At 45.7% G+C, this 25,078-nt stretch overlaps 1 protein-coding gene across 1 annotated transcript; it reads right to left on the bottom strand.

Moving 5' to 3' along the window:
- Positions 1 to 5,965: 5,965 nt before the first annotated feature.
- Positions 5,966 to 24,787, bottom strand: LAP3 (leucine aminopeptidase 3). Its single transcript, XM_019744438.2, has 13 exons — positions 24,622 to 24,787; positions 22,161 to 22,276; positions 20,761 to 20,815; positions 20,203 to 20,308; positions 19,051 to 19,210; positions 17,643 to 17,807; positions 14,787 to 14,945; positions 14,356 to 14,480; positions 13,059 to 13,147; positions 12,105 to 12,207; positions 8,968 to 9,047; positions 7,027 to 7,136; positions 5,966 to 6,531 (listed from the first exon to the last, which is right to left on the bottom strand). Exons 1-13 carry the CDS (start codon positions 24,721 to 24,723, stop codon positions 6,342 to 6,344), a joined length of 1,560 nt encoding a protein of 519 aa, XP_019599997.2. The 5' UTR covers positions 24,724 to 24,787; the 3' UTR covers positions 5,966 to 6,341.
- Between the last annotated feature and the right edge of the window lie 291 nt (positions 24,788 to 25,078).

Here is a 25,078-nt window from a genome sequence, read left to right as displayed (position 1 = left end):
TTACTGTGTACAATTAATAATCCAGTCACTGTGAGTATAACAGGAACAAACAGGCACTTTCTGGAGAGACAGGTCACAAAAACGACTAACATTGTTGAGTTTCCTTATCCATGTGCCTGTGTGGGAACAGAGTCCCAGGGAGCAGTTTCCAGGCTCTCGGGCTCACGTGGAAAGCTGCTGGCTCTGGTAGTAGGTGGCCATCAGCTGTGGCTAATTGACCATCAGCTGTAACCAGTTAGCCAATTAGCCACCAATGTAACTGCCGTGGCTACATTGGTTGATTGGTTGGTTGGCAGGCAGAGTAGTGGACAGAAGATTGCGGATCGTGTGGATTCCACTTCGTGTGTCTCGCCTGGCCACCAGTGAGAATATAGTAGTGTGACTCCCCTACCTATGGCTCCATGGGTGTTCCTTTTTGGCCTGTCCATATCCTGTGTTCTTATGTGGGGAGAGGGACCAGAGACCTCGCATGACACATGGCGCAGCGAGCAGGATATGGTGCCAGCCAGAGCTCTCCGAAGGCTGGTGGAGCAGCTTGTGCGTGTGAACGCTCAGTCTCAGGAAGCCCGTGGGGAGCGGCGCCGGGAGCAGGAAGTGCAATCTGCCTGGGAGAAACGTGACCCCTCAGTGAATTGGTGGTCCTCTGGAGCCTCCTGATGGCACGCCACCGTGTTGGCCAAAGCAAGCGTCATCTTCCTCTTGGTGGTCTGCTGCTGCGTAGGCTCCGTAGGCTCCGACGGTTGCAGACATCTTGCACTGAGGCCTCCACCCACTCAGATACTTGGCACGGTGAGCAGGATTCCGGTCAGGTAGGAATTGTGTCTGTCTCTGGGCAGGAGGACAGGTGGTGCCCACACAGTGTGTGGTGCCCGGTGGCCACTGTTCTCAGGAGTTGGGCCCCCATGGAGGGGTGGAAAGATGTGGACGGTTGAGCATAGGCAGGAGAAGGGGAAGATCGTTGCCGCCGTGTGGGCTGCCGAAGTGCTTGCTGAGGGGGCCCAGATGCGGGACTTGTAGTCTCAGGAGGAAACACTTGCTGAATCCTCGGTGGAGGATGCGGGTGAGGTCAAGGTCGTCCCTCACCCCCAGGTTGGGAGGACTTGGAGCCCTCACCTTAGGAGAGGACACACGTTGTGGGGCCGATGCACAGCCCTGGCGAATGACTGTGGGCTATGGGGAATTGCCTTCCATCCCTGATTTGATGGACCGCTTGACTGTTTGCTTGGGAACGTACCACTATGTAGTGGTGCAGGCAGATGTTTGCTTCCTGTGTCTTGATCAGCCACCGTCGAGAATATGTAACAGCCCTGGCTGTGCCCAGAAAGACTGGTGGTACCCTGAGAATCCTAGCGGTGCCCTGGGACCTCTGGCTGTGCCCAGAAAGTAGATGGACATCAAGGGACAGCCCCTGGGACATTACTTGAACTGGACTGAAACATTTTCTCATGAGCTGGGTTCCTGACACAGGGCCCCTCGCGGAAGACGCTTGTCGTGTAGATTGTGAGGCGAGACCCTGGAGGGGTGGAGTGTGGGGACAGAGTCCCAGAGAGCAGTTTCCAGGCTCTCGGGGTCATGTGGAAAGGTGCTGGCTCGGGTAATAGATGGCCATCAGCTGTAACCAGTTGGCCAGTTCCACTGATATAACTGCCGTGGCTGCGTTGGTTGGTTGGTTGGCAGGCAGAGAAGTGGACGGCGAATTGTGGATCGTGTGGATCCCATTTTGTGTGTCTCGCCCGGCCGCCAGCGAGAATATAGTGGTGTGACTCCCCCATCTATGGCTCCGTTTGTGTGCCTTTTTGGCCTCACCATGTCCTGCGGCCTTATGTGGGGAGCGGGACCAGAGACCCCGAATGACAGCCTGGCACTGTTCCCCTTAGGTATTTATGGTTACATCAAAGAGAAAGTCACTATGCTAATATTTTAATAACTTGCTTTAATGTTTGCATTTATCTTTTCAGAAAGTAAATATGTTTTCATTATATTTAATTTTACAGTTATATATGTGATAATCCAACACACTTACTGAGCTCTCCTGTCCCAGGTACTATTTAATGAGCTGTGGGTTATAGCACTCATCCCAACTCTCTGCCCTCGTGGAGTTTACTATTGTTTTTGGGGGAGAGAGACAAACGCCTAAGTGTATATGTAGCAATACCATGTAGAGATAAGTGCTAAGATGACAAATGAAACCCGGTCAGGGGATGGCTAAGGATGGATTTGAGATAGATGGTTGGAAAAGGCCTCTCCAGGGAGATCTGCACTGAAATGATTGGAGTGGAATTTTAGCTAGGAAAGCTTTCCAGACAGAGGGGTCCTTGAAGGAGCTTGCCTACCATATTTAAGGAACCACAGAAAAGCCAGCAGGGCCAGAGTAAGGCAGGGTGTAAGTGGTCAGAGTAAAAGCAGGGACTTTCATTTGCCAAATAGTCTCAGACCACAGGTCATCTTCCTGGCCTCAATCTAAATTAAACCTACACTCTCAGCCACTTTACCCTGTTTAATTTTCTTCACAACATTTAAACATTGTCTGCAATTATCTTGTTTGTTTTCTTCTTCATAGAGAAGAAGACACACATGTACACACCGAGGGCCTGCCTCTCTTCTCCTGTACGCCCAACACCAGGAACTGAACCTGGCATAAAATAGGCATAATAAATATTGTCGATTGAACAAAATTAGAATGCCAGGAGGGAAGTAGTCTACTTCAGCAGTTCTCCAACTTTTTTGGGTCTCAGGACCCCTTTGTATTCCTAAAACCTGTTGGGGACCCCAAGCGTTTTTGTTTATGTGGGTTATGGCAGCCATTATTTACCTATTAAAACTCAAAATAGGAAAATATTTACCTATTAAAACTGAATTTAAAAGACTTTGTTCAAAAACCTATTACATGTTGACATACTCTTTTAAGTAAAAATACACCTATTTTCCAAAACCAAAAATAAATGAATGAGGAGAGTGGCATCATTTTACTTTTTTGCAAATGCTTTTAATGTCTGGCTCATTACAGGACTGTATCTCATGCTTACCTAACCAGGAGTAAGTTGCCTGAGAGCATGGGCAGTGGTCTCTCTCTTAGATTCACCCCAGAATAGGGCACGGATGAAGCATTTGGATTTTGCTGAAAATTTTCTCATTTAGAAAACGGGAGAACACTGCCTTGGAAAGATTACTGAGAAAGAGGTCATGCACGTAGGGAGTTGAACACAGTGCCTAGTATAGACGGAATAACGTTGAGAAAAGACAAGTAACATGATGTAATTTGTTCAGAAATTCTCTCTTCACTGATACAGAAATAGAAGCAAGCAAGTGGAGGCAGGACCTGGAAAGCAGTCATCTAGGAGCAATCTAGTAATCCAGAGAGAGGATGGTGATTTGTACTAGGGCAGTTGAGGCAGACGGCAGAGGTGGTGTGAGATGCAGTCAAACTCCATGATTTGCTTAGCAAAAAAGCCAACTGGTAATGCAATTGCTGATTATAACTTACTTGAAGACAGGGTTTAGTGAGCTCACGTTTCCCTAGGATCCTGATGAAGAGGAGGGGCCGAAAGCTCGAGTGGCAGAGCTGCAGTCATAGAATGGCCAGCAGCAGAGACAGGGCCCCAAGGCAGTGGTCAGGCCAGTGCTGTCTAAGTGACATACCACCCAGTGATTGGGCATAGTTTAACTCTTCCTTCAACCTACATTTGTCTACTTTGCCATTCCAAGCAGCTTCTACCATGTCTGGCACAGGGTGGGCATGGAACAAACGTTTGCTGAATCAATGAATCCTTCACTCCAAAATAATAACATGTGACCATGTAGGGTATGAGGGCATTTCTGGATTTACTCCACTGTAATCTTAAAACCTCCTTTTAACTGCCAGGAGTTCATCAAGTTCATTTCCATCCCATTATTTTTCATCCATTCATGCAACCAATACTGACACTCAACAGTTTTGGGTCCTACGCAGAGATCCAGTAATAAAGGAGACATGGTACCTGCCCTCACTGCACTTAAATACGCGCTGTCCCTTTATAGCAAGGGCTTATATACTGCACTACGCTCAGTAATGGCTTCTTAAGCTCAAGGCCATGTGTTAAGGTGCAGATGCTGGGCTTTGCAGATCGGTTGATCTGGGTTCTGTTTTTTCTCCTTTGTAGTTCGCAGGCATTAGCAGTTTACTTCTCATTGAGATTTAGGTTCCTCATCTCTACAATGGGCTCATAAAGACTGTTATTTGCTCATCTCCTGTGCACTCTCTCTTCCTCCTATCAGGGTGATAAATGCACCCAGCTAATCTTCATCTATATCTCCCCAAATCCTTGGCACCAAGCATGACTTATGTATCCAACCATGGTGGGTGGTATCAGCACGAGTGTTAAGTGGGACTTCAGTGAAAGCTCCTTAAAATGTGTTAGGAGATTGCATCCCTTTGGCCTTGTGCCCTTTCCTCATCTTACTGTAGCCGGCAGCCCCACCAGCTGCCTGGGTGGAGGGAGCCTTGAGGCACATTTTCAAGCCTGAGTTTCTGATGGCCATGGGGCTGCTCGAGTTTTGGATTGCCTATTTCAGCCACCTTTTAATGCGACTATGTTTGAAACCACTGGTTTGGATTTGCTGCTCTCCACAGCCACGCTCTGTCCTCACCGGCACAGATGCACATAATACCACCTGCCTGAGCGTGGTGCATGCTGCTTAGGTCAGCCAAGGGTCTGTGGAATACCAGGCAGCCAGAGGCATGGGCATCGACCAGGTTAGACACGCACATGAATCCAGGGCTACACCAAGCCTTTTGTATCTCACGTTCGTAAACACAGGAGTTCTATTGTTCTTTTATTTATAAAAGGCCCTTGATAGAAAGCCTTCCATCATATCCCTAACTTGGCTTTCTGAATCCCTGAGAATCTAAATGTGTTTAGTTTTCCTTCACAAGCTGGTAATCCCACCTTCTAATTCCTTCTTTCCTGACAAGGTAGTTTCTGGACATGGATACCCAAGAGGAATCTGTGTACTCACTATTCCTGCCTTATTTTCTTTAATTCTAACAACATGAATATGGATGGCCATTTCTACAACCTTTTCATAAACGAGCTAGATCCCTAACAATATCTTCTTACATGTCGAGTTTTAAAAATATTTAAAATAATTCCATAAAGAGCTTTTCCTGTCAAATGTTTCAAAGTCTTAAGAAAAAAGGCATACATCCTATGCATAGGTAATTTGACTCACTCCATACAAAAGTAAAACAGAGGAAAGCTGTTTTCAAAATCTGCACCAATGGAATTTTGACTGGCTGTAGTCCCAGGTGGTAAGCCCATCATTTACTTACCAACAGTCCCTTCTATGGTCTTGTTTCTATTTCAGTATTTCCCCCCCCCCCGCTGATTCAAACCGTTCTCAGTCTAGTTGTGTAGGACACAGCTCCCTGGCCCATGATGGTATTATGAGCCTTGTGTTCCCCCAGGCTGCGGCAGTCGGTCGCCGATCGTTGGTGAGCAGCTCAGGGCAGCTCACAGCTCACAGCAGCTCATGGCAGCTCACAGCAGCTCTCGCCAGCTGCCGGCTGCTCATGGCAGCACACGGTAGCCTGCGGCAGCACTTAGCTGCCCTAGCCGGACCTCTATTTCAGTATTTCAAATAAACTCCACATGCATTCGAGTCACTGAACTAAAAGCATTACAGTTACCAATGAAGAATGCTCTCGAGAAAAACTGTCTGGGTTTAAATCTCCACTCTCCCACTTACTAGCTTGGTGACATTGTCATGTTACTAACCTTCTCTGTGTCTCATTTTCCTCATCTGTTGTATGGGGATAATACTACCTACCTCACAAACTGATAAGCTCATCACAGTGCCCCATAGTGCTCATACAGAAAACTACCTGTATCACCATGCTCAACTGAATTACACACAAGGCCGAAAGAGACGCGGTGTTACAGTAGTCACTGGGTTTACAGTAACATAAGTAAATACCGGAGCCACAGCAGAGAGCATAAAATGCTGCATTTATTGTTTCTGACAACTGCATACTAACTTGCAGTTTGTGTTCCTGGCATCACCAATCTGAAATACAATTTTGCTCCTCAATTAAAAACAGTCTAAAAAGTGATTAGATAGGTTTTTTAAAAATTCATCATCATATATAGACTATCTTAAAAATCTTTGCCAAGCAACATGTTAGCTTTATATTTTAAAATCTCTGCATACAAATGAAAAAAAAAATCAAGGCATACAAATTTCATTGTATTGTACATTTTTAAATACCATCCTTTGTTTCCTTGAAAAGATTGCCATCCATTCCAAAATATTTTGAAGCCCAACCGCCCGTGTAAGACAGAACGAAGGGATTTAGAGGAGCCGCACTAAGCGCCGTCTCGGCTGAAGCGAAGCAAGAACTCTATCAGCGTCCTGGTGGGCCTCCCAGTCATGCCCTTCCGCAGGTACGGAATCTCGTCTTTGTTGGTCATCACGCCAGCAATGTCTAAATGCGCCCACTTCGGATGAGTCACAAATTCTTTCAGGAACGCTGCAGCTGTGCATGCTCCTCCAGATCTGAAGACAAAAGCCATTTTGATGAGAAAAAGACAAAAGCATTATCCTACCCCTTGTAGACGTGCCCTGAGCATTTTATTAAAGTAAGGTCCTCCATTCTTGCTAAGTAGGCTCTATGACCAGAGTGCAAAAGTCAAGCTTCTGAGACCTACGAAGAAGTTAGCCCAGAAATCCCTTCCAGATAGTTCTCCTCAGATACAGCTTTAAGCAGTGAAGGATAAATCCCTTCACCCCAGGTAATGAGTTCCCATACTATCCATCTCTTCCCTTACCATTTGTCTAAAATGACCTTTAGATTTGAAAGCATGCAAAATTGTGAGAACCAGCTGGGAAATATCTTGAAAATTAAAGACATTAGAAATTAATGTTTATGAGCACTACATCAAAAGAAAACTGGACAGTTAAACTTTTTGTGAAAGGGAATAAAATTGAAAAAGGTGATTCTGGCAATCAATGATGACTGTAAAATGTACTTTTATAGGTCACTTTACATACCTGTATTTTCCAATGTTATTAATGTCAGCAAGCTGGCAATCTACAACCTGTCTTGTATAATGTTCAAACAGAGGCATCCTCCAGACACGGTCCCCTGTGTCAACACTGGCCTAGAGAACAAATAGGCGTAACAGTTGGAAGACTGGATGAAGTAGGTTCTGAGTAAATTCACAGTGCTGAGTGTAAAGTGCTCCATGCAGGAAGGAAAACAAACTATACAGCAGGTTCCAGAAGTAGTTAATCATTAATTAAATACTTAAGAATTATAAAAGAAACCAAATCTGTTGTAAAATTATCCCACACGTGTGTAGGACATTTGTTAACATCATCAAACTAATATTATGGGTCTCAGTTTATATTATTAAGCTGGCATCCTGTAGTATGTCCAGGCTGTAAAAAAGTCTCCCTGATGTTTGTTATCTTGGTGAGCTGGGGGAACACATGTCTGGAACTGTACCACCGAAGACCAGATTCTAAGACAAGGTGACCTCATTCACTCATGTAATCATTGACACACCGATCCCTTCCTTAATCATTTACTGAACTTCTGATCACCACTAGGGGTTAAACATAAAGAAATTTAATATCTGAACCATCAAAGGGTGTGTTTTCAAAATACACTGTGGTCAAAGATAAGACCCAAAAGTGAAAAGTCAGGAAGCAGCAATACAAGCTGTTATTTGAGATCCGAGTAAATATCAGATTAATCAGCCAAGGGTTGAAGGTGGTTACCTCCCGGAAAACACACTGGAGAATGCTGTGGACTGTTGCCTGTTATTTCAGTAATTTTTATGCACATGTCACCTTAATTAAAGAAGTTTAAATTTTAAAAAAATCAAGCCCGACAATGTTGTGGGTGCTGTGATAGACGGAGTGCATGGGGGTGGAGCAGAGGGCCACAGCCCAGGCTGGAAGGAGACACCTGCGCTGAGGACCTCAGAGCTTGGGAGGGTCCAGCTTCACCAATGGCGAGATGACGGTGATGAAGGGGAAGCAGTTTAGGCTGAAAAAGAAGTTTAGGACTTTCAAGCAACATCAAGAATGTGTTCAGGGACTTTTTGTAGTTGTTCCCCAACGGCACGCAGTAAGCTCCCATCAATTACGGTACTTGTTGAAAGAATGAGGTGCCCGATGGAGCTGTCTCATAGCCGAGTGGATACACAGGGTTCTCTGAAGCTCAGGAGAGAGATGGGAGCAGTCAGCAGACAGGTGCTGGCTGAAGCCATGGGAACAGGTGAGTTTCCGGGTAAGGACCGTGAACACAAAGAAGGGTGTGTGGCCCAGGACTGAACACCCACCAAAGGGGAAGACGAAGGAAAATGCCAGAAAACGAAGCTGAAGGAGGGAACCAGAAGAGATTATCACAGAAGCCAAGAGCAGGGTGTCACCAAGAGATCAGAGTTATATGCTAGCTCTAGACAGCCTACGTGAGGCTAACAGTGGGTTCAGCAGTGGGAAGCTGAGGGCAGTGAGCGAAGGTATGGGGCTGGGGCTGAGGGGAGACTGCCCAGTGAAGGGCACGGAGGAGGCACAGAGCACAGCCGTCAGAAGTTGCCCTCATCACCTGCTAATGGACCAGCGCAAGCCCCACTCACAGGCTCACCTCCAGAGCCCACCACACGCCTTCGTCAAAGGCCCTTCCTTCCTTTACAAAGCTGTCCTCACTACCTTTCTACCTCAGAGGTTCTACAGTACAGCCATGGTATCTGTGAGTCATTGTCGCATCATTCTGAGGCTACTGGAGGAGGACGGTGGTGTCACTAATTTTGGAACATTTATAGAAAACTCAAAGCACTCTAAATCGAGTGTATTGCGTTTTTAGTTCAAAGGCAAATCTACAACATAAAAATCACTTTAACACGGGGGGAAAGAAATACATCATTCTAAGGCTAGACTACATTAATCATCTGTATAGTTTAGGCCTCTATATATTATTCCTACCTCAAATAATTTGTTCCACAACCAGGATGAATTCGTAAAGACCCCAGTGGCACTGGATCCCAAAGCTATGTCCATGGCACCTGCAAGACACAACCCATCGGAGGTCAGAGGTCAGTCTCTTCCGCTTGTTGGGTTCCTCTGCTGCTCAGAACAGAACTTTAGCCTTTAACCCTATTTTAATGTATCCCTCATTTTTAACAATAGATAAGCTTAGGAAATCCTTACTGTATATATTTAATTGCTTTCTGGTTTCTCAAACTAGAATTCACCTTCAATTATTAAGGAAAATGCAAAAAAAGGAAAAATTAGGTTGGTGCAAAAATAATTGCAGTTTCAAAGGTTAAAAATTGAAAAATCCTCAATTATTAGTTTGGTGCAAAAGTAACTGCGGTTTTTGCAATTATTTTTAACCTTTTAAACCGCAATTACCTTTGCACCAACCTATATCAGTGATCACCAATAACCTCATCCCAGGGATAACCATCACATATTTTTCATATTTCCTTGCAGATATTTTTCTAAGATTAAAAAAAAATAATTAAGACCATACTGTGTATGTCCAAGTATGTGTTCTTCCTTTTATGCTTGAAACATTTATTTGTCTTTTGTAAACAAATGTTTGAAAGTAGTTTTGTTCAGACCCACCTCTGTTATCTCCAGCCACCAGCAGGACTTACATACATGCGGTGGCAACAACCACTCACCTGGTATCTACTGTGTACCAGGCACCATGCCAGGTGCTGGCTGCTCCCTTCCTACAGTCTGTCTATGTGACTGGGGGAGGCGGGCACACATCTAGAGTCACATGTACACATTAATGCTTTACTTTTCAAATTAGTGGCTTTTTCCCATAACTATTCACTTGCCCTCAACATTCCTATCAACCCCGAAAGTCTTGCATCAGTGTTTAAGTTTCTCACAGAAAAGATAACTGACCTCAAATAAGAATGTGACATCTTCTCTTAAAGAAATAGAAAATGGTAAGCACAAATATTTAATATGAGCCGGCCCGCTGGCTCAGGTGGAAGGAGCAGAGTGCTCCTAACGCCGAGGTCGCAGGTACGATTCCCACATGGGCCAGTGAGCTGCGCCCTCTACAACTAAGATTGTGAACAACGGTTCTCCCTGGAGCTGGGCTGCTGGGAGTAGCCAGAGGTCAGCGTGGGCTGCTGTGTGCTGCCAGGAACGGCCAGTGGCCAATATGAGTGGCCAACGTGAGTGGCCAGCAGCCATCGTGAGCAGCAGGCTGCCATGAGCGACTGACGGCTGGCGACCAACATAATACCAGCATTGGCCAGGGAGCTGCGTCCTACACAACTAGACTGAGAAACAAGGGCTTGAACCAGAGTCGGGGGTGGGCGGAAGATGGGGAAAAAAAATTTTTTTTGTATGATCTGACTGGGATCATGGCTCTAAAGATGATTTCATCATCCACTTTAGAAAATTATTTTCTACATAATTATAGAGCGAGTACCAGTACCAATTTCAGAACTACGCATTGCAGAGGCATGGCTTCGATTTTTTCACAAAGAACATTTGGAGCTGTACATTGAGGTGCTAACTGAGCAGTGTTACCAAAATCACTCATAGTATAGAAGAAACATCAAAGCTCCAAGGAAGGTGCCGATGTCACCACTCTCAGCCCATCCAACGCCACAACATGCATTGAGAAAATGAAGAGAAGTACCATGAGTGAATGGCTGTCCCCTGAACTAGAAAGATTGGTTCAGTGTCTGCCAGGCCAGGCACATCAACCTGTATCATCTCACTTAATCTTCACAGAAAGCCCGCCTGTCAACAAGGGGCAATTATATATACCCTTCTACAGATGAGACAACTGAGGCTCTGTCCAAAGTACATGCTATTAGGAGGAGGACAAATTCTCTAAAGACTATGTACTTCCTTCTGCCACTAATTCAGGGTTGGGAATGGTTTCTTATCCTCCCCTTTAATTCCAGCTTGAGCTCAGAAGGGGCTCAGTAAGTTTTGGGGTACTGAAGTGAACTTGCACTATCAATAGCTTTCAGAGAAGGCCAAGGCCAGGGTGATGTGAAGGTTGGCTCCCTGATCAGGCTGCCTTAGTTACCGGGGACCAACTTTCCCACCTTCTCAAACCCTCATGCTGTAAAAAAGGTAGGAGCCGTGATTCCTCACTTACTACCATCCACCTCACTGTCCCCGAACACCTGCCCCAGCACCTCCATCATTCAGCTTCAAGTGTTCGCTGAACTGAACAGGGAGACAAAGGACCATGAAAATACTGTGACTCCAGCTTTAAAAAGGACGCTTAGCAAATACATCTGTGGACTATTAGACCCACACAATCGGGTCTAAAGAAAAAGCTCTGCTAAAGTAGACTCACGTGACCAGGGGAAGAATTAAAAACAAAGGATACAAAGTGATCTGAATTTTAATCTTATAAGAGACACAGACAGAATGGACTCCTAGAAAGAGAACTGTTGGATGAAAGATTATGAACATTGGGGTTTTTGCAATAAAGCAATGCCCACTGTTGGTCCTTTAGGAATTTATCCATTATTCAATGGAGCCGGTGGTGGAATGGCCTTCCCTCACCCAGTGCGGCCACATGGGGGCGCTGTGTTAAAGGGGCTTGCCAAAAACCCTCCAATCTTCACAACTCCAGATAGAATTGTCCCCAGGTAATGATGCTGGAAGGGTCCTGTAACTTGCCCAAGGCTGGCTGACTTGGTTTTATTTCTGTACAACATCAAGTACAAAAAAGTCAGACAGCTCAGTGGGCAGCAGATACGTCATTATTAATTTGAAAAAACAAAACAAAAAAAGTTGATTTTTGGGATTTATCACTAATTTCAGATGTGTATCAAATGATAATATAACAAAACGTGTTTTAGGATCGTTTTTGGATGTCACTCGGGAAGGGCTGATCTGACCCACTTGTTATTTCTTATTTTAAAGGTAGAGCCTGGCATGTTTTACAATAACAAACCTAATGTTCAAAACAGTTTACAACTACAGAGCAATTCCTCTGGTGAAAGATCTTTAAATGCAAATGGAGCGAGCCAAACTTCAGCAAAACAGTGCCCTGAGTACAATGTGTGCGCTGGACGCCAACAAGTACGACCCACCTTCTTCAAACAAAGGCAGGAAAAACTGACCTGTGAGGGTAGCGGCGTTGATGATGACCTTCGGGTTGAAGGTGTGTGCGTAACAGAGCGCGTCGGCCAGGATGAGCCTCCCCTCAGCATCCGTGTTGTCCACCTGCAAAGAAAAGGGTCAAAAAAAAAAAGGGGGGGGGTTGTAAGATAATACCAGAAAGGAGTATCAAAATTAGACACTCAAAACAATGTTCAATTTATAAGTGAGAAAAAGCTGGTGGGACTTGCTTTGATACTTGTCATTGAGTATCAAAGACATACTTAAATTAGAATAGGAATATAATTAATTTGAAGAGCAAATATAATTTAATAACCCCTGTACCAGAACTGATGACTTTGGAAGCTGAAATGAATAGAAAATGTCTGCTCTATTTTACCAACACGTTAATAACAAGAAGGGGGAAAAAATCTCAAGATTTCTGAGAACAAATAGGATGCAGAGTTTAAGAAAGTTACAGTGAAGGCACAGCCTGGACCTCCAGAAATGAGACTTATGCACTGTCAGCAACTTTATATATATTGTACTCCCTTCATTTAAATTGAGGCCCAGTCTAATGTACATGCATGACGGGCCCCAGCAGAGAACCTGCTGCCACCTCCACAGGCGTGCTGAGCCCACGACTCAGAACCGTGTTTTCCACCTGAACACCTACCTGCAGAGTGAATCACAGCACAGGTATGTTCAGAAAACAGCCTGCACTTTCACCGCTTTGCCATGCTCTGCAGGCCTGGCTGCAAATTCATGGTAATTTGTGTATACAGCATACAGGAAGTAAGAGGAACAAGATGTAGGGAAAACATTCTTAAAATTCCCATAAAGAAACACCTTTGACTTTGCATGAAAAGCTACTTGCAGTAAAGACAGCCCTCTCCTACGCGGAGCCTGTGCTCTGCACCTATTCCAGGTGTGTTTGGAATGCCAGAATGGGGAGGGCTGTGTCTTTATTTACAAACCTGTATGGTCTTCCCATTCTTGGCTACAATGACATCCCCAGGCTTGTTGGCCTTACCGCTGGGCATATTTTCACAAAGGGGGGCCAAACCTGTGGGAAAAAAATAAATGAAGGAACATGAAATGTGCTAGGTCCAAATATGCCACTTACGGGACAGACGCCACTGGTGGGCCATCAGAAGCACGCCAGACATAGATGCCACCTTAACCAAGTGATCAAATTTAGCATCACCAGTGACCCAACTGCCATTATGTGCACCAGCTATGGAAGTACACATCACCTATGTAGCTTCTTCCCAAAGAAGCCTAGCCTGATTCTATCATGAAGAAACAACTAAATAAATCAAAGCCCGGAACATCACGACACAAGCCTGGAGCCTTCAAAACTGCCAATGTCATGAAAGAGAAAAAAAGGGCGGAACAGGGTTCTAGATTAAAGAAAACTCAAGAGACATGGCAACCACATGCGATGTGTGATCCTTCATTGGCTCTTACATTTAAAAAAATAAATAGAAATAAATGTGTATACACACACACACACACCCCCCGCAATGAACATTTAGACAACTGGGAAGTTTGAATTAGATTACAGTATCTATCCTTGGAAGTCATAATGGTACTGTTATTACAAAGAATGTCCTTGTTCTTAGTAAGGTATTCACATGTCATTTAGTCTGTAACTTATAAAAAGTTCAGCAAAAAAACGTCCTTGATATGGGGGCTGGCGGGTACGGAGCATGTCAGACAGACCTGGATTCCAATTCTGCCTGCCCATGCATGGATGTGAGTGTGACATTGGGCAAGTCATTTAACCTAAGTCTCCCCCGCCCCCTTCTCTGTCTGAAACCTGGCAAACTCCCAGCATTGTGTCTGGTATCACACAAGGAGCTGTTGTGTACACAGCACTTTTTCTGTTCCAGGCATTTTCTGTGGATCATGGTATTTGATCGGCCATAACCCTATGAGGTAAGCACTAAATGATTCAGCAATGTCCTTCCACCCTGACTAGTGGGCTTTTTTCACTGGAGGAAATCAAAGACTTGACATAATGTGCCCTCGATTGCTAACCACATTTTGCAGAAGTAAAACAAATCAGTCCATGATTGCAAAATATATTTAACTCCATCAGTTCAGATAAGAAAACAGTTATCTCAGCTCAATAACTTCTGCTAGATGATAAGCTATTCAAAAACCGTTTCTTGATTTTTTCAGATTAGGGGAAATCATGTGTGTAGTCTCAGTTCTACCATCTGAGTGGATTCCAGAAGCGCTCCCAGACACATGCCATTGCCCACGCACCTATGACGTTAATGGGCAGATTGAGCTTGGCTGCAGACACGATGGCTGAACATATAGTGGCAGCTCCTCCCATGTCAGCCCTCATGAGGTCCATATTTGCAGAAGGTTTGATGGAGATGCCACCACTATGGGGGAAAGGACAATGCACAGTATTAGTAGCAAAGAAGAGGGCCAAGGCCACTTTCTTAAAAAAGAATACATAAGCTAAGGGTTAACCACCACATAAAAGCACCATCTACCTGGCAAAGGAAATTCAAATTTCTAAACTAAAAATCTGAATGATTTCAACATTTTAAAAGATATTGCAGTCTTTATAAAAACATACGTGGGTGTCTTAGCTGATTTTATTTCTATTTGAATGAAATTTAAATAATACAAGTGCACACAAAGCATTCACCAAAATACAAAGCACGGATACAGTAAAGACATACCTATCAAAGGTAATTCCCTTCCCAACAAACACCAGGGGCGGTTCACTTGCATTGGGGCTGCCTTTGTAGTGAATTTCCAAGAAGACTGGAGGCTCATCAGATCCTTTGGCCACGCTTAGGAATGACCCCATTTCCTGTTCCTCAATCCAGGACTTGGGTCTACAGGGCAGAAAGGGAACAAAGTAAATACTCTTCGGTATCTCTCTTTCAAAGTCACTTAGAAAAAGCTTATCCATTTTGTAAAAAAGTGTAACATACAAGCTCTTAAAATGTACACGTCAGTACTTCAATTATCACGTCCTATTTGCTTTCTGTGTATTTTTGGCCCAGTCACTTGATTCTGAGTCAGTTCCTCATCTATAAAATTAGGTCAATGATACCTCCATCAAAAGATTAGCTATAGAATTACTAAGAAAATTCATGCCTGGTACATAATGAAATGTCAGATAATAATGCATAGTCAGTAAATAATTCTTACTTGATTTTTTCCCCCTAACCTACTCACATATTTCTGAAGTTTTAATGTAAAGATAAGGCTCTGAAACCGTACAGGATGCTTGTTTAAGATAATTAAGGGGTCCACTGCTTTACTGTTTGGCATTTCTAAAAAAGACAAAACCAACCAATCACCCAACAAAAACTCAACAAAGCTACACTTCACTAACTGAACTAAAATATCCTATTTCTTTGCTTTTTTAGAACTGCTGGAGTCCAATCTTTTCAATGTGACAAGACAATAGTATGACAACACTATTTCTCACTGTGTCAATCACAGTTTGAGATGTCTGATTGAAGTGGGAAAACTAGTTATTTATTACCTAATAATCACCGGATCAAGGGGGCGATATAATGGGTATAGTCTTGAGTGCCAACCAGAAAACAGGCCATATTCCTATTCCTTCTCGGTCGGGGGTACAAAAGGGCTTTGTATTGATTTCTGGCCACATAAGTAGGCCAAGAGAAATCCTATACTCCTACAGAGAGACCAGCAACAACCACATCCAGGGAACGCTCCTTTTGCACTTGCCTGTCCATTTCTTGAAACTATTAAACCAGGATTGCACCATGGCGAGATGGCCACTGAACTTCAGAGGGAAAGTAAAATAAAAATGGGAGCTAGAGCAATAAAAAATCCCTTCAAAAGGAACAGGCTATATAATGTGGGCATTTTTAATCACAAACTCCGTCTTTAATGTTTTATTAAAGGCCTACCCTTTTGGAAGTACTGTCAGTATTTTGAGCTGCACTCACCTAGAGGGGGTTGGGCACAGCTGTCTCAGTTGAATGGGTCACACTCTGTCCACCTAACACTCGCCGGCTCTGGCCGACCTCCCTTTGCTCTGCCACCAGCCTTGCAGCTCCCTGAACGGCCTCTGCACATGTGCTTCCCCACTTGAAACACCCAGCCCCCCTCTCTTTGGCTGTTAGCTTCTAAGCCAACCTCCAGACTCTGCTTAGGCACCATTTTGTTGGCAAGCCTTTCCGACTCTTCCCCAATTCCCCCAGCCTCTGCTCCTGCAGCACGCCTCCTCCACCTGCCTATTCCTTCCTACGGGGTCCTCACTTCTCAGAACAAGGACCACCGCCATCCATCGCTGTATGCCAAATGCCCAGGCGCACAGGAGGTGCTGTCACTGATGTGTAACCACACGGCCACAATCTGCAGACACCAAGGAGCTCTGGTGTCTCCTCCCATAAACAAGAGCCTTTGCTGAGACTCCTTTACAGGGACTAAACGTTGCTACAGATTGAATGTATGTAACCATCCAAAGCTTCTCCCTAGCTCTCAGTACCATGTTTTCTACAGATTGCATTTTTTCTTCAGTCTATCTAGACTAGAAAGGTTTTCCTGGGGCAGGGAGGGGAAGTGAACTCCAATAACAATTAAATACTGAAGAATTCTTTTAAATGGATGTTTCCTTGAGAAACAATCTTGATAGTGGAGATTCTTTATGTAAAGCAAATATCTCTCAATTTATTTTGGTTTGCTTAAAGGGTTATGGACAGGGTTATGGGTAGGTTATGGGCACTGAGAGGTAATGGAAGCTGGAGGAGCAGCCTTTTACGCCCACCAGCCAAGCTGTGCATGACACCCCAGGGCCGCCTTGGGACACAGCAGCACTGCTAGCTCAGGTACCTACAAGGCAGATTCTCATTCCACCCGGGCAGGCATGCTATGTTCCTCACTTGTGTCAGAAGAGAAAAGATAGGAGGAATTCACCAAAACAGAACAAAATATATAAGTTCCTCAAAAAGTTAGAGTTACCATCTGAGCCAACAATTCAACTCCTAGGCACATACCCAAGAGACATGAAAACATTTGTACGCTAATGCTCACAGCAGCATTAATCATAGTATCCAAAAGGGAGATATAACCCAAATGTGCTTGAAATGATAGCTGCGGGGACAGGGGAATGCAGAGTGATTTCCAATGGGTACCAGCTTTCCCTTTGGGATGAACATGTTCTCACCTTGATTGCGATGGTAGCACAACTCCATGAATATACTAGAAATCATCAAACTGTACAGTTTACGTGGGTCAGCTCTATGGTATGTGAATTATATCTCAATAAAGCTGTTATAAAATACACGTGTGTACACACACACACACACACGCACACACACAGCGTCTGTAGTCTGAAGTCATAACACTCTCTCAAAGGCAAGGAAAGATATGATAGAATCTCTGAGCCCACATCCCAGCTTGTGTGTGGCCACTAGTGGGTGGTCTCACCTCTCTGGCCTCAAGTTACAAGTCAACAAGTCACTCCTCTGAAAGTTAAAGGAGCTGGATTTTAGGATCTCTAAGGCTCCTCCCAGCTGTGCCTGTGAGTTTAAAGCATAATCCTGAATTACCTGATGTGGACCTCTGTTTTACTACTAGCACCTTTGAGATTCTTCTCAATGATTTCAGCAAATCTGGTTGGCGTCATCTCATTGGCAGGAGTCTCCATCAACTGGCGTGCCAAGTTCTGGCCTGAAGCAAAGAGGACCCCTTTCTGCCAGGCCTCCTGGTCCCCGCTGGCAGAAGAAAGCACACGGTCACTGTCAGGCAACTTCTCCAAGCACTGACGGTCAAAATCGAAAAGGAAGACTACAAAAACGATGGACACATGGGACCTGGGCAGGCGTTTCACTTCAGAATCCTCATCTGTACAAAAAAGGGGTTGGACTGATGGGGCCCTAAATCTACCACACAGTTGATGAAAGAGGTTTCCACAAACAGGCCCGTTTCGTCCTCCTTTGCTGTCAGAAATGACGCAGCCCCAAGTGCTAACTGCAGAAAGGGTAGACTGCTCCGTGCTGACGGGACCTGTCGGCTTTCTGCCTAACGTGGGCCTGGGTTAGGCCTCTGAACAACAACCCCTCACAGGGCAAGAATCAGCTTTAAGAGAGAAAAGGGCGGACATGCATCTTGATCCTAGCTCTTCCTGTGCACAACAGGAGTATGGGCGGCGTGGAGGTAGATAAAACACCTCATCGTTCGGGGCTTTATCACGTGCTGCTCACTTGCCAGGTGTGCCTTTCGATCATTATAAAAACCCTATGAAATCAGAAATTATGATGCCACTGAACAAATGAAAAGGAAGCAGAGAGAGGTTCTGGTCACTTAACTGGGGTCACCCAGCCAGTAAGTGGGGGAGCCAGGATGCAAAGCCCAGCTGACGGGTCTCAGAGCCCTTATTCTTCACCATCACAGCATAGCTGCCAACCAGTGGGCTATGCCAAGACCCCCACTGTCCCACAGCACCATCTCCTGAGAGGCTTACACTGTCTGCTCCTGACAGCAGGGGCCTTGTCTTCCAGAACAGGCCAGGGATGTAACATGTACTCAATAAACCTGCCGAAAGATGAGGTGCCCCATCAGACCATGAGGGCTAGCTCCTCATCCCTTCACCTGTGTAGCTCTGGCATTCAGCAGTGCAGGCAGATGCTGGTTAAATGCAAATGATCTGGACTGACAGCTGCTGGGACCTGTCTGTCATCTCGTTCCCTCCCTCACTGGGGAGCTAACTTGGAGTCGCCTCCTAGTAACCAGTAAGCATGGAGGGGCCTAGGGAGTCATGGGGGACATGCGCATGACGAGAGCCAGGAGCAGAACATGGGGACTGATACCATACTCTGAAGATGGCTAAGGAGATGGGGAAGGTCACAGACAGGCTGCACAGCCGTGCCTGATACTGAAAGGCAGGCAGCTCAATCCAAAGCCCCCACTGTCAGAACCCCAGGGAATGCAGCCCTGATCTTAGCTTTGTTCGCTCACCTTCCATGGAGCTTTGCCGACACAACCACCTTCTTTTTCTGCTTGAGGTCATCAAACTCATAAAGACCGAGCACTGCCCCTTCCGCAGCCGCCTGGGCATCTCCACAGGGATCGACCTCCACAGACGAGATCTCCAGGTCTTGAATCTGCCTGCACCCCGCTTCAAAAGGACAGAGGAACCAGAAAATCAGAGTTAGAGACAACTCGAATAGCAGGAGGCAGAGGCATGGTGTGGTGTGCCGAGCAAACAACAGGACGGGGTTTCAATTCTCAGTTCTGACACTTGAACTTCTATGCCCCCGTTTCCTCTTAGGTAAAATGAGGATGTGCACACACCTCACAAGCTGTGGGAGGACAGACTGACAGATCAAATAACTGGTCTGGCTTGGTGTGGAGTGGCCACTATTGCTAGTATTACTTCTGAAACTAGGATTTCCTGATGAAGCGTCCCAGTCACCAGGAGCTTGCCATATTAAAAATGACAGGAGTGAGGACATTGAAATCATATCCAAGGAACTGGCCAGAGTCCGTTCTAAAAGTTATGAAATAATCATCCAACATGAACTTTGAAAGTAAATTTAACAATCACATATGGTATACACCTGGGACCAAAGCTCAACTCAGCTAATTTCCACCGCCTCAGCAATGCTTTCAAAGCATCTTTACACACACAGTCTCTGTGGTGAAGCCCTCGTCCTGCTGCTCAGCTCTGAAGGGACTCAATGGGACTCAACTTTTAAACCAGCCACATGACAAACTGTGGCCTTTGGCAACTAGTGATGAACAAGCACCCCACACTTTGTGTCTATTTTCTCTGAGGACTCTGTGTGATTTAAAAATTGTATTATACCAGGGTTGCATTACAAAAGAAAAAAAAAATCCACACACCAGAACTTTCTGGTAAAACAGAGTCTCTATAGTCAATACTGAGAGAGTGAACAAATGGTCATGAAACCTCCCAAGAAATGTAAAGAAAGAAATATGAATATCAGGTAAGGGAAACTGAACATTCGTTCAGAAGAGTTATTTCTCTGTGAACGTGGAAGGGATGGTGATGGTAAGATGACCAAAAGAGGGAAGGCGGATAATCTTAAAAAGTAGACCCCTTGGGAATCTCCATCAATATTAAATAAACATCAAAAGTAAAATAACCTGCAACGGCCACTCTGATGTTTTCTTTGCCTTCATGCCAGTTTTCCTGGTCATCCACTCCAGCCGCCTTTTTGCCGAGGCCGACCACCACCACGCTGGGGAAATCCTGTTTGGCAAACACACCAAATCAGCCACTTTCCATCTTTAAAGCATTCCTTTCCAGCAAGGAGTGGTACGCAGGCTCCCACATGACCACCTTAACCACAGCTCAGAGCAAAATCACCGTGAAACTAACTGGTAGCTGGGTTTTTAGCCCTGCATCTTGTAAAATATTACAAGAGTGTTTGAAAGGGAGAGTGAGGATAATCCTGTAAATAATTCTATGTAAGAGCTCCCCAACGCTGGCAACTGAACAAAGAAAGCCTGAAGATTGAGGAATACGAGAGAGGCGGTACTTTTTGACAGTGATTTGCCTCTTTACAATCTTATAAATCATATTCAACACTAGGACAGACTATACATACAATCTAATATGACTATGCAGCCACACTCCTTGGCATATATAGTAATAGGTGTGCACCAAGGGTTTGCCAGATAAACCCTATCCTCAGCTCATACCTCATGCAGACCATAAAAGGTTCGGGTTTTGCCAGCCTTCAGAGGTGGTCCAGATCTGAAACAAGAGGGAATAGTGTTTCAAAAAATTAGTTTGCTCTGTTCCCTGGAGAAGTGACATATATACATATGTCATTTCGCATTATTAAAACACTGTGCTGTTTCTGTGAATTTGCTGCACTTATGCTTTTATCAAAACACAGAATTCTCTCAGGCCAGATCTCTCTGATGCAGCACTTTTAATTCTAGCTCAAAAACTACTTAGCAAACTTCCAGACTAGATGTAATACAAACTTATTTGAAATATAGAAAGAGATACCACAGATGGGGAATGTGTGGCTGCAGAGGAGAGCCGAGCACTAGATGAAGGCCGAACGGAATTCTACAGTTTTCTAAGATATAAGATACCAACTTATGTGGCTGGCCCGACTGCGGTGTGTCTGGCGTGGAGGTTGTTTGTGGGGGCTTATCTGCAAGTGGGACACTGAGCAACTGCTAAACAAACTAGGTGGCAACGCAGGACTAGAGTCAGGGCCTGGACGCCCTGGTGCAGAACTGTTTAAACAGTCAGGAAGGCAGGTTGTTCTGTACTCTGTGCAGGTCAGCTTTGCAATCAATGAGTTAATCAAGGCACATGAGAAGGCTGTCTACTGGTGAAGGACCACAAACTAACGGGGGAGGCAGATTGTTATCGAATGATTAGACAGCAATACCATTATGAGATTCCACGTATTAGATCCCAATATATTATCTATAACCCGAATAAGATGTAGTTGCAGAGGCTTATGTTGACACTTCTATTTCTGTCCAATGTGGCCTGCAGCTCGGAAGGACTTTGAAACTTCAATATTTCCCCACACCCTGGCTAATCCCAGAGAAGTCCCACCCAGATTGACTGAATGAAAATCTGCATTCTAACTCTACCCTCAGGAGATGCACCGGCACTTTAAGATGTCAGAAGGAACTCAGGATATGCAATGGAAGGAGCAGCCTCCTGAGGCTGTGTTGAACTAGCCCAGGGACACTATTTCCCCCCAAGTGAAGGGGAGTTAAAGGAAGTGAGAGAGGCTTTGGGAAGGAGGATGGGTGGCTGGGAAGAAAAGAATTTGAGCTAGGAGAGTGGACTGAGGAAATCTGGTACTTTCCAGAGCCTTCTGGGTCAGGCTTTCACAATAAGTTTGTAATGGGTTGAGGGGACCTGACTTCCCAGAATTGTAGACCCACACATAGTGAAACAAAAAGTACCAAAGTGCATTCCAGGAGACACAAACTTTCATTTCCACTGGGCTGATACTGCCCAGCACGCTTCCGAGCATTTTAATCTATTAATAAAGCTGAGAAAAAAACATTCTCTTTTGTTTTCAAGGCATTTAAAAAACTGGGACCCATAGGCAAATACTTACATGTTCAAAATTTCTCTCAGCTTTCCAGACACCAATTTATCAAAATTCTCTCCTGCACTTGTAAACTGTGGCACGTCATTTTCTTTTTCTTTGGTATAGATTCCTAAAACAAGGCCCTGAGAACAAGCAAAGAGATGAATAGCTTGGGTGGATCCTTTAGAGGGGGACTCAGGGGTCCCCGGAATTCCAGAAGGAGCAAATAGTTCCACCCAAACCGTGTCCCCCTCAAGGACAGAAGAACAAAGCCAAAACAGAAGCAGGTGCTGGGCAGTTGGCTACACTCACGTCCTGCCTAAATGTTTCCAATTCCTGCCAAATCAAGACTGTAATTCCTACCTGTCCTGGGTCTTCATGGTCCTGCCCAAGAAAGGGTTTTCACAACATAAAGGGCTTCCTTCACTTTTAATTAAAGAAGAGCAGAAAGGCATTTTAAGAAAACAATTCCATTTGGAACCAAGTCAGACCTCAAAGACTTCAAAACATGTCGCTCCAAAATATGCCAAATGTGTCATATTGATTACTTTGTGCAGCAGGCACTGAGACACAACAGATACAGGGAGGGCTCTCCGACCTCCCACTTTTTACCCAAAAGCAGATCATAAAATTTCCCACAAGGAAGATCCTCTCTCTGTACCAGGAAGAGAGAACATTCTTATCATCAGAGACTGGGAATCAACACCATAAAGGACTGGTACAAACAAATCTACTGAAATAACCCTTATCTTCCATTAGTTTCCCCCATCTATTTCCTTGTCACTGTGTCACAATCTACTGCCCCGTAACCCAAGCCCCTGTCTTGTTGCATGCCCACAATTTCTCATCCTCTGTTTAAAAAGGTGTATAAGCTTTTCGGCTTAAAGGCTTTTGGGTCTTCATTTTCCTTTTGAAGGCTCCCATGTACATGTAAAAATATCACACAAAATTTGTATGCTTTTCTCCTGTTAATGTCTTATGTCTGTTTCATTCTTAGGCCCAGCCACAGCACCTACGAGAGTAGCAGTAAGTTTTTCCTCCCCTACAACCTTCAAAGGCAAATCTGATATTCTGGGATGCTATCCCAGTAAAGCCAATGGCTGCACTTGCCAGTACTAATAAGAACTCTGGCCAGCTTGCAGGCTGAAAGAGAGAAAAAGGATGCAACTTTGCAAACAGGGATGGGAGCAAAGCATTCTGCCCAGCACTCTGTGGCTTCTAATTACTGAAATTAGGAAGTCAACCTAGGAATCAGTATTTGCCTTTGCATGGCAATTTATGATTTAACAATGTTTTCTGCCTTATGGCAACTCTGTGACGTGGCAAGAACATGTAGTCTTCTCATCTGACAGATAAAAAGGAAACTGAAACCTGGTCTGATATACTAGCCTGGGTACGATAGAACTGTGTGAGAATCCTGATGCCTTCCCTCAGTCCTTTGTCCTTTCCACTAAAACCACACTGGTACTTGGACCAAATCGTATCCTGTCCTTTAGATCAAAGAAAACAGGTTTCCTTGGCGTTGGTAACCTTTCCAGGTTCTAACTTTCCTAACACTGCCCATTCCCCAGATTCCACAGAACCAAGTGAGGAACGGAGGAGACAGGACACAGCTGTTACCTGGGCAGGATGTCACACAGTGTTGGAAAGAGCACCAGACAAGCATCCTGTCCCTCTGCCATCTGACATAACCAGAGACCTGAGCTCAAGCCCTATGTAGAACCTTCCTCACCAGGGACAGTCATTTCTTTTTGGTCCTCAAGCATGACTGGTTCTCCTTCCACCCAGCCAGTCCCCTTTCCAGATTCTCCACATCCCAAGAGTGACTTTCTTCCTTATTTTCTGGAGCTCAGTTAAGTGGAGAAGGTTTTTCCTCTGGCAGATGCTCTCCTCTTAATTTCACAAAGAGATGGTTCTCTTTGCAAAGCCTTTTTCCCTACAGAGGCACTATTTTTCTCTAGAAAGCCGTTCAGGCAGTTGACTCTAGGAGGACCCGTCTTTTCCAGGCCTCCCACTTGAGCTGTGGAGGGCGGGAGGTGTGTAGCCCGGCTGCTCGGCTCCCGGACCTTAGAGGACATTTCACCTCAGCAGACTTGGGCTACCTCCTGGCTAAGGTGGGAACAATAGCGGCACTGTTCCTTTCCTGAGTTTCTGCGAGGACTAAACAAAATAATGAAATCAGGGCACAGCACAGAGGGGGAGCTCGGGAAATGGTGGCTGCGGCTACTCCATCTCGCCCAGCGTTCGGATCCCAGCACTCTTCCAAGCAAGAGAGCGCACCCTCGGCTGGAGAATGTTCGCGGGATCGGCAGCCCCGAACCCCCGGCCCCTAACCAGGCTGAGCTCTGCAAAGGGAGGGAACTTTTGAGCCCATTTTTACAACTTGGCGCAAAAGCCAGGGACATCGTGGCCTCGACCCGCCCCGCAGCCCCGTGGCCCGCGGGCAGGGCTCTCGGGGGCGGCCCCGGAGCCCGCCGCGGCATCTCACCTTCGTCATGTCTGCGGTTGCGAGACCTCGACCCCAGAAATCCTTCACCCGAAGACGTCGCACGGCGACTCTACCGGCTGCCGGAAGAGTCAGCAAGAACATCTTCTCGGCTCGGCCCCTGGCGCCGCCCTTCAGCGAGCACGTGGTGCCTGGAAGGTGGGAGAGCGCCTGGGAGCCGGGCTTCCGGCGGCAGCGGGCGCGCGCCTAGGGGGCGGGGCAGGTAGCAAGGAGTGTGCCTGGCAGGCACTAGGGGCGTGGCGAGAGGGCTTCTAGGGGCGGGTTTCTCCCGTGCGCGCCGGCGCGCGCCTGAGGGGCGGGGCAGGTACCAGGGGGCGGGGCGGGCGGTGCTGGGATGGATGCGAGGCTGTGGCGGAGACTCAGGGGTGTGCCATCGTGAGCGTGCGCGTGCACAGGCGGGCTGGGCGAAGAGGCGGGGCTCCAGGACTAGCGAGCTAGA

This window comes from Rhinolophus sinicus, linkage group LG02, assembly GCF_036562045.2.
Source record: "Rhinolophus sinicus isolate RSC01 linkage group LG02, ASM3656204v1, whole genome shotgun sequence".
NCBI classification, from domain to species: Eukaryota; Metazoa; Chordata; class Mammalia; order Chiroptera; family Rhinolophidae; genus Rhinolophus; species Rhinolophus sinicus.
The sequence above is the reverse complement of the archived record's forward strand: the minus strand, read 5'-3'. Positions and strand labels throughout refer to the sequence as shown.

What these genes read in the sequence shown, in the direction of transcription:
- LAP3 (XM_019744438.2), bottom strand. Translation starts at nt 24,723, where the DNA reads ATGTTCTTGCTGACTCTTCCGGCAGCCGGTAGAGTCGCCGTGCGACGT. An exon ending in AAAACAGAGGTCCACATCAG is followed by an intron (nt 14,946 to 17,642) that starts GTAATTCAGGAT and finishes TCTGCCCTGTAG; the next exon opens with ACCCAAGTCCTGGATTGAGG. An exon ending in TGTGGAACAAATTATTTGAG is followed by an intron (nt 7,137 to 8,967) that starts GTAGGAATAATA and finishes TTTGTTCTCTAG; the next exon opens with GCCAGTGTTGACACAGGGGA.